Below are 13,242 nucleotides of genomic sequence, written 5' to 3' on the forward strand. Positions count from 1 at the left end.
ATCGTGTTTTTCATGGTAATACTTGCTTCAAAAACCATACTAGTAACCGATCGAAAAAAGATAGTGATGATTCAGTATGTAGCAGTGTAGCAAAATGTTTAAAATGCAATCAAATCATACTAAAACCATATATCAAAATACATAAATGCGGTTTTAAAATGTGCAATAATTGTAATAAATATTGTGAAAAAAAGCATGAATGTTTCATGAAAAAGATCAAGTGTAAGGGTGGAAATTGCATCAAAAAGAACAAAAAACCATGCCGATTAAATAAAAACATTCTCAAAAAAGATTATTGTCACTCATGCAAAACGTATAATGAAAAATATTTATTTTTTGATTTCGAATGTATACAAAACACGGGCATCCATGAAGTTAATCTTGCTATCTGTCATGATTTTAATGGTAATGAATTAATCTTCAATGATATTAAGGATTTTTGTAATGGAATTCTAAATGAAAAATATAAAGGATATACCCTTCTTGCTCACAATTCCAAAGGATACGATAGTCATTTTATTCTAAAATGGTGTATTGATAATGGTTTTAAGCCATATTGTATTTACAATTGTGCAAAAATCATGATGATGGAAATAGCACAGTTAAGGATCAAAATAATCGACAGTTTAAATTTTATTCAACAACCATTATCATCGTTTCCTAAAACGTTTGGTTTAAACGAGTTGAAAAAAGGGTATTTCCCACATTATTTTAACAAAAAATGTAATCAAAACTACATCGGTAATATGCCTTCTAAGAAGCATTATGGGTATAATCAAATGAAAAACAATGATAGACAGAAATTTTTACAATGGTATGACGATCGTGTTAATGAAAATTATGTTTTCGATTTCAAAAAAGAATTAATTGAATACTGCAGGTCAGATGTCGATATATTAAGACGCTGCATTTTAAAATTCAGACAAGATTTCATAACTCAAGAGAATATAGACCCCCTAAAATACATTACAATAGCTGGGGTTTGTATGGCCATTTACAGAGGGAATTATATGCCAAAAAATACCATAGCTGTGGTTGATAATGTTGTTCAAACAGAAAACCATAGTGCAGTCAGTATTGCATGGCTTGATTACATAAGTAAGAAAAATAAAATTAAAATTCAGCATGCCTTGGAAGGGGGTGAAAAAGTTATCAATTGTCTCAATAACAAATTAAAAGTAGATGGTTTTTGTGAGTCCACAAATAGTGTTTATGAATTTCAAGGTTGCTTCTGGCATGGATGCCAAGATTGTTACAAGCCTGATGTAATCAATAATAAGAATCAATGCGATATGGGTACTTTATATAATAAAACACAAGTTAAAAATAACAAAATAACAACTGCTGGTTACAATCTTATTGAAATGTGGGAATGTAAATTAAAAAATGATGCAGGTTTTCAAAAATATTACAAAAATGATTGGAACAGAGAAGTCGTTTCTCCTCTAAACCCAAGAGATGCTTTCTACGGTGGAAGAACAAATGCGACCAAGCTATTGTATAAATTCAAAGAAGGTGAATATGGTAAATATGTTGATTTTTGTTCCCTGTATCCAACAGTTCAGTTCTACAAAAAATACCCCATAGGACATCCTATAAAGATAATATCACCAGAAAAATACCATAGTCATTGGTATGGATTTATAAAATGTAAAATTTTAGCTCCAAGAGAATTATACCATGCTGTTCTACCTCAGAGAATCAAATGTGAAAAGGCTGAAAAGCTAATGTTCCCTCTGTGTATATCATGTGCTAAATCAAAACAACAAGAAAGATGCCAACATAGTGAAAATAAACGATCATTCACAGGAACATGGACAACCGATGAAGTCAATAAAGCAATTGATAAAGGATATAAAATCATTAATATATATGAGGTATGGCATTTTGAAAAGTCAAGCGATGAATTATTTAAGGAATACATTAAAAAATTCATGAAGCTCAAACTTGAATCAACAAAATATAATTTCAAAAATGACAAAGAAGAAATGATATTCAGAAATAAAGTCAAAACGAATTTAGACATTGAATTAGGTGAATTACATGAAAATTCAGGTTTACGAGCTATTGCAAAAATGTGTTTAAACTCACTTTGGGGGAAATTTGGACAACGAAATAACATGAATCAATGCAAATATGTAACTGACATAAATGAATTTTATCAAGTACTTCTCGACGACACCATTGGTAATTTAAACATGAATTTCATAAATGAAGAAATGGTACAGATGAGTTACGCTTATAAGGATCAGTTTGTTGATAATTCCTATAATACAAATATCTTTGTAGCATGTTTTACAACTAGCAGTGCACGGCTAATGTTGTATGAAAAACTTGACTATTTAGATAAACAGGTATTATATTTTGATACAGATAGTATTGTGTATATTGAATCCCAGAATGGTAAGACAATAGAAACAGGCGATATGCTAGGCGATTTAACAGATGAGTTAGACGGTGATGTTATAAAAGGTACCTTCGTAAGCGGTGGCCCTAAAAACTACAGTTTCATATATGGCGATAATAAACAGAAATGTGTTATTAAAGGATTTTCCCTTAATCATGAAAATTCACAAATACTAAATCACACAAATATGATTAAGATGGTAAAGGGCGATATCAAAGATCTTACATTAGTAAATGAAAATAAAATAACCAGACAAAATAAACAAATCGTAAACAAATATGAAGAAAAGATGTACAGCTTTGGTTATGACAAGCGCGCAATAAAATACATAGAAGAAAGCTGTATAGAAACATATCCTTACGGATATTAAAAGATAAAAATTTTATACAGTATATTTATATGAAAATCGTTTTGCTTGGTCACGTAGATCATGAAAAAAGCACATTAGGGGGTAATCTCATATACAACTCCAATACTATCAATAAACGGGATATTGATAAAATCAAAAAGCAGGCCGATCAACTCAAAATGTCAAAGCAATGGTTAGCACATATCTTAGACGAGGATGATAATGAAAGGTTGAAAGGAAAGACGTATTCCTTCAATATAGTTCAATTAGAGTATCAGGGTAATATTTTTGAAATCATCGATGTACCAGGTCATAAAGAACTAGTTAATGAGATGATATATGGAAGTTCACGAGCAGATCTAGCGGTATTGGTTATATCTATACGTAAGGGTGAATATGAAGCTGGCCTTTTAGGTCAATCTTTAGAACATATTATGATTGCTCGTGGAATGGGGTTAAAATCTCTGGTTATTGCTCTTAATAAAATGGACACAATTAATTGGGATTTTGATGAATACAACCGTGTTGTTACTGATTTAACTAGAAAGATTAAAAGATTCCGTTTCAAACATATCATTTTTGTACCTATATCAGCATTCCGTGGAGACAACGTTATAAAGCGATATAACAACCCATTGGTTAAATATTCATTAATCGAGGCTATAAACACTATTATTATAATACCTCGCGAGACTAAGTTGATTAAACCAAATGATAATAAGATAAATGGTCGTTTTCTCTTCTATCATATCGAGAACCTAATCACTACGGGTTATGTTTGTAAATTACATACTAATATTAAATTATATGATGCAGAGTTTGTTAAAATACATAACAGTAAGCTTCCATTTGTGACTCAGAATAATTCTAAAGGGAAACTAATAAATGTCGTTTTAAAATTAAACACTAATGATGCAATTAATGCTAATGTTATCTTGAGAGATGGAAATAAAACGATTGCCATAGGCATTTTAGAATATGATGATTAAACGCACAAAATTCATATAAAAAAATATATAAAGTATTTGTATAAATGGTTAGATTCCAAAGATATTTTTGTGAAAAAGATAGACAGGATGCTATAAGGAGAAGTAAGACTCGTTACATGCGGTATAAATCATGGGTATGTGATATATGTGATGGATATAACTACAGATTGGCAGGTAAATGGAGACATCTTTTAACACAAAAACATATCAACAATAGCATTATCCATGACATGGATACTGACAATAGATCATAGGTATTAGGATCAGCGCTGTTATTTTCCAATGATATAATTGTACCATGACGGTCTAGCGCGGGGTATAGTTGTATCCTAGGTTATGATCCTAGGTTTTGATCCAAAGTATTTTTCGATTTCCATTTTTTTTTATTTTCATTATGTCAAAGAGGTTTGTTTTAAACGCACTAAGATGCAAGATTTTTAAAAAAGAGTATAAGAAGTTTTTTTTATTTTGAACCTAGGGTTGAGTTAGGGATTGTTTTTCAGGCTTGGTTTTACAGGCTTGGTTTTCTAGGGTTTGAATCCATTTTGATTTTCCAGGGCTTGAATTTCAGTTTTGATTCCAATATTTGATTCCAATATTTGAATCCATTTTTGTCCCCATATTTTGGACCCAGCACTGGTAGTAGTGATGTACTACATCTCTAAGGCAAATTTGCCTCAGAGTGTAGTACATTACTACTTACTGATAACCGGGCCAGTGAAATTCGATTCCAGTCTTCCCTAGCCACTTCTGAATGTCGATCCCACGTCCGCGTTGTCGTCGCCGTGTCGTCTTTTTTTCAGTCCTCTTCTTCTTGGTCTTCGTCATACTCCAATTTTCGTCTCAACTTTTTGCCTTTGGCCCAATCTTCCCAACCGGGTAATGGTTTCAGTTTCTCGGCTTCCGTTTTTCGCACAGCTGGCTTTTTCCTCGTCTTTAGTTTCTCTTCTAAACTCTTGAATCTCTCTGCCAATGTCGGTTTGCCCGCAGGTGCCGTTTTTGCTTTCTTTGTCGCCTTCGGAGTGACTGTGGGAGGTGATTTCTTGGCACTCCCTTTTATGAGTTGTTTCAACATGGTCTCCACGGGTCCCGTCACCAAACCTACATTCTCCAACTCCTCCTCCTCCTCCTCCGCTTCTTCGCCCGGCCGTCTGGCTGTTACTCCTCCCATGGGAAATTGACGTATCCGTTTGGTCAAACGAGCCCGTTCGCGAGCGAGAGGTTTCACTCGTGCCACGGCGATACCGTCGGGAACGGATTTATCTTTTAACAGCAAGTGACTTTCGGCTGCTATGCGAGCCGCTTTGTTCAACAACGCATTGTCCGTGATTTCGCCTTTGTAATATTGCACCAAACGATTCAAGTCTTTAGCGGGAACCATCACGACTTCCTCGGTCATCTTTGAAGTATTCTTCCAACAAGCTTTCGTAACACCCTTGCCAGTAACGAACTTCCTCTTCTAACTTGTCTATGCGCCTTTTCAAGTCGCTTCTCGATGTACACTTGTCGCTACACTCCTTGCACAGTACTAGGGTCTTTCCTTCCGGAGTCTCTTGCCTCTCTCGAATGCAATCTTCGCACTCTGCGTCGTATTTTAAAGCCAAATAGTCATGATTGACGCGGGCGTAGGCTTTGTGCCAATGGTCTGCTCTTTTTTCCCACTCTGCTTCTCTGTCCGCCGATTCGCGTAACATTTTCATCATTGTCTGGAGGGTGTTTTGCAGAGACATGCTTGGTAGATCTGTTGCAGTCCTTTCCAAAACCCGCTACCCTTCTGTGACAGGAGACCTTCTCGCCTTCTCTTCAACGAGTTTCTGCGCTTACCCAGTTCGCGCAAGACCTTCTTATATCTTCGCAGCTTGGCGGTGATCGGTGGACTGAGCGGAATGCGGTTCTTGAGCAAATTCAATACCATCTCACTCACGGCGTTGATCTGATCGGCGTTGGCGTGCTGTAACATCTCGTCTCGCTTGAACCGATTGGCTTCTCTCAGAATGCTCTCCAAGAACGGACGCTGTCGACGTAATCGATTCATACTTCCCACGGGGCTGGACGTCGGTTGTAACTACCGGTGACGCCCTTTGCCCCCATCCTCTTATAGCGTTTGTCCTTTCCCAATTTATAACCCAACTTGCCGGCAAACTTGAGTATGTCCAATAAACCCTCTCCTCTCCACACGGGTCCTCTTTTAGGTTGTCTCCTTACTATCTTTCTTCTTCGCACCATCTTGTCACAGAATGCAGTCTGTAACTACCGGTGACGCCCAATGCCCCCATCCTCTTATAGTGTTTTTATCTCTTTTTCTTTCGAGTGGCTGCATCCAAGGCTTTGTTTGCACCCCAACCTGCAGCACCCGATGCAGCACCCAAAGCGATTGCTTTTCCACCCGCGATCAAAGCTGGTATCAAGGCTGCTAAGGGTAAAATACCACCCTTCTGTCCTATTCTTCTCCTGCCAGCACGTCTCCGCCTTTGCGTCACACGTTTCTTTCTCCTCATGGTCCTATCGTCGTCGCGGTCTACGTCTATAATGATTTACATTATCCATTATCCCTTTAAATCCTTGACTGGCCAATTTACCACCCAACGTGAAGAATGTGGGTGAAGGACCCGAGAGAAACATGCTGGCCCCCTCGGCTATCTTGTCCACCAAACGATGTTTACGTCTCGCGAGAGCCCCACCTCGCTGCCTCTTTCTTCTGGCCTTACGTTTCGTTCTTCCCATCCTACCATAACTGTCACTTCAGACGGGGGTACCTTCGGATTTATCGTGTTGTCGTTCGTACGCTTGCACGTACTTGTCGGCCACGGGCGGCGTGAAATCGGTGATCGTGTCATCTAGAGTTTGCATCTTGATCAAGAATCCTTCTAGTTCGTCCATCGGAAGACCGCGCGCGTACGTTCTCAATTCGATCAACGTCTTGTCGTAGGTGGTGTAGGCAAAACGACATACGTCCACTTTGAACGAATATTTCTTGAAATCGTTCCAGCCCTTGACGACAGTCCCAGCTGAAGTTAGGCATGCCACAATAACACTATTTTCTGTAAGGGAACCCGCAATGATACCCGCTGCCACGATGAATAAAGCCAAAGCGTTCAATGAAGCATGACACCACTTAAAATGGTAAAACATTTGACGATGACACCACCACTTTTTGTGGTAAAAGGTATACAATCCGTCCAATCTGTGTAACAGGTCTGGATCCAAGTTCGTCTTCGACCCGTTTAGTAGGGACATCTTTAATGGCTCACTCTCGTCGAGGTACGACAAACGGTTGGTCGTCCCCCGTCTTTATAGGTCGTAGTGATGGTGTTTGTCGTGGTGATGCCTGCGATGCGACGTCCAGCCGCCACTTGACGTTGATCGTTTAACAGCATTTGCAATTGACGTTGCATGTCGTCTTGATTCAATCGGTGTGGACCACCCGTTAGCGTTCCTTGACCTGCAGGTACGTTGGACCTCGAGGAAGCAGGAGTGGTGGATCTCAAAGTCCCCGTACCTACTGCAGGAGACGGTAATTGATCCAAGTACCGTCTTAGGACTATTGGGTCGATTCGATCCAATGTCTGTTCCAATCCCCCTCGGTTGACGTTGACGATCGGAATGGCACTAGGACTGGTTCCTACTCCTGCTGGCGAATGTCTTGACATGTTTTTCTAGCTCTCTCTTCTAGTGTCTGGATCAATTCGCTGAAGTAAGTCTCGTTATATTCTCTCACGAATTTCCACATCTGTCGCTTTTCGGCCAAATGTAGCACGGTTTGCATGGCGTCGTAGTCCATGTCCTCTTCTCTCATACGCTCGAAATGACGACTGCACAGGTCCAAGAACGCGAGCCACACGTGATCGTTACGTACGAACATCTCGAACGAATCTGTAACATCTCATGCATCCCTCGTCTTTTAAGAGGTGGCTGAAAATCCGTCTGTCGTCGCTACTTCGGGGGTGTAAGTCCAGCACTAAGTAACCAAAGGGTTGTTCTGTTACTTGAGAGAAGCGGTCCATCACAGTTTTCCACTGCGAAGGAAAGGCTTGTATCAACAAATTGCGCATTCCCACTTGATCTCTGGGATTTTTGAATGCGACGATGTAGTGGGCGTTTCTGGAAATGGATTTGGAATATTTTCCCGGCGGAAACATGTCCTGACACAAGTAGAGTACAGTGATGTCGTTGTGATGAGAATGTTTTGTGAATAAATCCAAAACTTGTTTGTCGTTGGCACCTTCTTCCATGAGATCGTCCAATATTAAAAGTCCCCCCTTTGGAAACCAGTTCTGTAGGGTAGTGTAGTCCGGGATGCCTTCATAAAATTGAACACCCACTTGTTGCAAGGGTCGGAAATTGTCTTGCCAGACACCGTAGCAATAGTGTACATTGGGTTCTAGATTTTCGAACAAATCCAAATTATCCAATATCAGACTGGTGGTGAACACGGTTTTTCCACAGCCTGAAGGACCCACTACCAGCATGCTGGAAGGGGTATGAAAGCTAAATGCTTTACCGCGCTCCATGGCGAAATGACGTTCGTCAAAAAACGAGCAATGATATAAGCATGTTGCAGAAAAAGTCTGCAACGAATCCCGAACTCCCGAGCGACAGACGACACACACCTTATTCATTTCAACGTTTTTATTTGTCATCTCACAACAACAAGTGTCTTACACCGCAGAGAGACGGTTCACAATCCTGATGGTATTCCATCTTCCAAAATTTGTCCCACGACATTTCCTTCGAGATCAATTGCTTCAACATTTGCCCAACTTTATGATCATTGTACACGTAATCGTGTTTCTTGAATCTCGCTTCGAATTGACTCATGCTACGTCCTTCGGCCCTATCGATGAGATACATCAACGCGTAATCGCCGCAGCTCTGACTGTACAACGATTGTAGACTCTGTCCGTTGCGCTCCACGTACTTCCAATGATCGTCCAACCAATTTTGCAACAGTTGCGCCGTCTGGTACACCTCCAGGGGTAAGGCGTAACTGTCCAACACTTCGCACACGTTTCCATTCGTCCACAGAGCGATCCAATGCCGACCGCGCATGTAGTGAGGATCGGTGTTGACGATGTACCCGCGGGCTTCCGTCTTGAGTGGTTTTCGAGGTAATCGATCGCAGGCCACCGTCCCGTAAAAGTAAGGTTTCAACGAAGGGTGATGTCTGGCCAACTGATCCAACTGCACGTTATTCAAAGTCACTTTCTCCATCACTAACGCTGGTACACGTCGTACAACACGGCTTTGTTCTTGTCTATCTCCAAGAGATTCTCAAACTCTCCGTACACGAGGATGGTCAGGTTCACAGCTGGGTTGGCTCCAAAGTTCAACTCTATAAGTAGATTTCCGGCTTGCTTGGGGTTCATCCTGTAACTGTCCACGCATCCGTTGGCCACGTTGTCGAACACGAACAACGTGCAATTCTTTCCTTGTCCCCAATCGTCACCTCTCACCATGTTTCCTTGCTGCTTGCACAGACATCCGGTGGCTTGCAAGAAACGGTGGTACCCTCTGAGATCTTTGGTGGCATCGTTGTGAACCAGTTCTAGCGTCTCGTAAGGATACTCTTCTCCTCCCACGAGTTGTTTTATGCTGCTCATTCCAAACTTCTGAAAACAGAAGGGATCGTTGACCACGTTCCCGGTGAAGGCTGTGGACAGCACCATACCCACGATCACGCGGTTGGGAATTCTTCCTTGGAACAAGTTGGTGCATTCGTACCGTCGTTGATCTCCCTGCATGTTGAAGGTCCGAATCTCGCTTCTCACGGTCGGGTAACTCACCACTTGACTCTTGGTGGTCATCTCATCCATCAGTCTCCTGTACGTCGTGGGGTTGAGACGCACTTGACACAGGTACATTCGAACTTTGACTTCCTCGGCCGTCAACTTTCCTGCCAGACCCACTCCATTCAAGAACACGTCGGGAGAATTGAAGTACATCTGTATTCCTATCTGCACTCTGGGTACCAACAACTTGCTCAGATGAAACACTTCGATGTGGGGTTTGAAACGCAACACGTGTCGCTTGCCGCCCGTGTAATTGGCTTGTTCTGCTTTAGAGTTCTTGAGAGCCTCCTTGTGATTGGCGGTCAGGGCTACATAGTCTGCGTGTCCAGCTCCAGCGTTGGCTGCAGTGTTCGTGTTATTGTCCGTCCACGTGGCTGGGAAATCGATATGATTGTACCATCCTTGAGGTTTCAAGATGGTTTCTCCATCTTGTCTGTCGTAATTCAACAACGTTTCCAAGAAGGCTCTGTAATGGTACGTGTCCGTCTGCGGACTGATGAGAGTACCGTTGAGACGCACGCTGATTTGCTTGAACAGAGAATGGGCTAGATTGTTGACGGGCCACAGCTTGTCGGCAGCTGCCACGTTCTCATCGTTGTCTTTCTTCAGTTGCAATTCTACCTCGAAGAAGCTACGGCTGAGATCGATGTAATCTTCTTGGGGGTCGATCTGAAACTCCACCGGATTGATGCCTGTGGTGTAGGTCTGAACGGGGACCATCCGATACGACGAGACGCTGACGTCTGTCGGTGGTACGGCGAATAGATCCAATCGAGGATTGGCCTCGCGTCTCGACTGCGGGTAGGCGCTCGAGATGGTTTCGGTCATCGTCGTCTCTTCCTTCTTCCACTACGCTTCCGTAAGGTCTGTATCCAATCGTAGCCAGGAGGCTTTCTGACGTCGGGACCTATCCACCCGCCCTTTTGTACTTTTCGTCGTCGCCTCTTTTGTCCCAACAACGCCTGATTCAAAAGTGCCAGTGAGAATCCTTCTCCGCGCTGTTTGACGGGAGCGCGTTTGGATCGGACCAGTCTGGACGATCGCGAGTAAACGGGATTCATTTTTCTCCAAAGATGTCGTTCAGTTTTCTCTTGACGTTTCGTTCTATGACGTTCTTCAGTTTGCGTTTCACGACTCGTTTAGGACCGCTCTTGACTCCTTGACCCGCTTTACGAATGCGGTCCGCGACGCCGCGCCCACTCTTAAATCCTCTCACGGCTCCACCCAGAGACTCTTTTACGATGTCAGCCAAAAATCCGTTCCCCTCTTGAGGAGGAGGATCCGGTGTGAAACGCGTCAGAGCACCTCCTCTCATGTTCGCTTGATATGTAAGGTCACGATCGTGTTCCCTTCGCCAAAATCCACCAGTTTACCTGTAGTCTCGCTCACTTGCGTTTCAATAATGTCCACGATCTGGTTGCGGAGTGGAATATATTGTATGTGGAGAGGTTCAAAGTACTTGATACCTTTTCCTTCACGTTGAAAGTGAATTTCCCGCAACAGATCCGTGACCTGATTTCCTACAACGGAACTACCACCCACATCTGAGTAGACGAAAAGCGTACGCGATGCATCTCCAATCACTTTTTGGAAGGCTCTGTTGAGTTTCAAAAAACGCCAGTTACAATAGCAACTCAAGAAAAGTTGTCCATTCTCAACAACCCAGAAATTTTTCTTGCCCTCTCCAAAATCATCCACGTCTATGGGATCGGGTATCGTAGCGTGGTGGCATTCCGGCTTCAGGTTCGGCCCGAGAAACACGTTTTCTTTCTCGTTCTTTTTTACCCATCCCATGTCAAAGGCCAAATCCTCGTTGAAAGACATGTAGTATGGGACGCCTTCAGTTTTCACTTCCGAGACGTCCAAGTTCGAGTTGTCGAGGACTAGTTCTTCACCTTCCCACTTGAAAGTATATTCCCACTCCTTTCCATTATCTGGCGACTTGGTCAAGTCTCCCACGATACGCTTGTATTCTTTGACTTGATCGAACTTGAAGACCAGGGCTTTCATAAAACTGAGGCCATCCACGATGTTGTCGTCATATAGAATGTCCTGGAACGTCAGATCGGTAGTCACCGACTTGCTTTGCACGTGACCCTCATTATCTTTGCGCTTGAGCATCCACTGGGCACTCAAGAGAGGAAACTTGAACGACTTAAAGCGAGTTAAGTCGATGCTGGCATCTGGCACGGAAATGCTACTCAATCCCACTTTCCAACCGGTTCCTTCCAATCGTAGCGGGTGAGGTAATCGCACCTTGAAAGAGTTAGCTCTATTCTCTGGAAACTCGGTTCCGCTGCTGTGACTGGGTAACGTGACGTAAAATCCTTCCTCGTGGCTCATGATTTTTTTAGAGCCGTCTTCTCGATCCAACTGTCGTATTTGTCTGGCCAGCCTTTCCAGTGCACCAAGACTTTATTTCCTTTTCGTTTGACGATCTTGTCCACCCGGAAGACATCGTCGTCGGACACTGCGACTTTTTGTAGATCTTCCTTGTAAAAAGTACCGCGAAGGGGGGTGTCGTCCAGCTCTTGGATCTTGTAAGTCGCGACGGGTGGTCCCGGACGCACTTCTCGTATCACAAACACTTCTTCGGTCCAGCCGGGTAAATACCCTTTCTCGAACGTGCGAAATTTCTTGTTCAATCTCACGCGTTCTCCTACTTTGAGCGTGGGTTTTCTTTCTCTTTTTCCCGACGACAACCTCTTCGCGTACAGACGTTCCCAGACTTTTCTCTCGTTACTCGCATTCACTTTCTCGGGGCTGGTGCCGATGCTACGATGGTGGGATGCGTTGTAACCTTTCACCAACGCCTGGAGTACGGGTAGGTAACTCAGCGTGTTCTTGGCGGTAAAGTAACGGTACATGCGTTCCTTGAGAGTGCGGTTGAAGCGTTCCACGATGCTAGCTTTGGTATCTCCGGCCGTGGAAAAGTGGTGGATGCCTTCCCGTTTCATCAACGCGGCAAACGTCTTGTTGTAAAATTCTTTCCCGTCGTCGGTCTGTAGGTTCTGAGGTTTGCGTCCATCGGCTCGTTTCAAAATCTTGGCAAAGGCGTCCGACACCGTTTTTCCCGTCTTGTCTTTTAGGGGTTCCACCCAGGCATATTTAGACAAGACGTCGATCACGTTGAGTAGATATCTGTGACCCTTGTTGTATTTGGACAACGGTTGCGTTTCCACTAAATCGGCTACCCACTGTTGGTCGACGTTAAACACCAGGACCGGTAACGTGGCGAAACGACGTCTGCGCGGTTTGTGAAGGGTATAACCCAAATCGCGCTCCAATACTTTTTTGGCTGTGTCGACGGATATTTTGTGCGATTTGGCGAATCTTGTTATCCCGCCCAAGCTACCCGGTTGACTGGGATCGTGGTAGTCCAAAAGTATCTTCTCATCCTTCTTCAGCTTCTTTGGCATGTCGAGGATACTCTGACCACCTTCATATAAGTGCCGTGTAATTTATGAGCTGCCTCTTCGATCGTGGTTGGATGAATTTTGTAAATAGAAGCAAACAGCTCGTCGGGATCTTTGAAATGTCTCAACCATAATATAAACGGTATCAATCTGAAATAGTTGTTTTCTATGTGAGTGGCTTCGAACACTCTCAAGGGGGAGTCACTCGTATCTTCCGGTATATCGATACCCCTCCCAAATTCAGCATACGCTTTCTCGCACAATCCTTTCAACCACTCCCACTTTCCATACA

At 42.8% G+C, this 13,242-nt stretch overlaps 2 protein-coding genes across 2 annotated transcripts; both read right to left on the reverse strand.

Moving 5' to 3' along the window:
* Positions 1–5,582: 5,582 nt before the first annotated feature.
* Positions 5,583–8,908, reverse strand: LOC144640413 (uncharacterized). Its single transcript, XM_078499568.1, has one exon. The coding sequence runs from the start codon at positions 8,383–8,385 to the stop codon at positions 7,594–7,596; it is 792 nt and encodes a 263-aa protein (XP_078355694.1). The 5' UTR covers positions 8,386–8,908; the 3' UTR covers positions 5,583–7,593.
* A 50-nt stretch (positions 8,909–8,958) lies between these two features.
* On the reverse strand, positions 8,959–10,362 carry LOC144640432 (uncharacterized protein F54H12.2-like). The gene has a single exon (XM_078499584.1). The coding sequence runs from the start codon at positions 10,360–10,362 to the stop codon at positions 8,959–8,961; it is 1,404 nt and encodes a 467-aa protein (XP_078355710.1).
* Positions 10,363–13,242: the final 2,880 nt, after the last annotated feature.

Source organism: Oculina patagonica, unplaced genomic scaffold (genome assembly GCF_052425735.1).
Source record: "Oculina patagonica isolate OP01 unplaced genomic scaffold, crgOcupat unplaced3, whole genome shotgun sequence".
In the NCBI taxonomy this organism is placed as follows: domain Eukaryota; kingdom Metazoa; phylum Cnidaria; class Anthozoa; order Scleractinia; family Oculinidae; genus Oculina; species Oculina patagonica.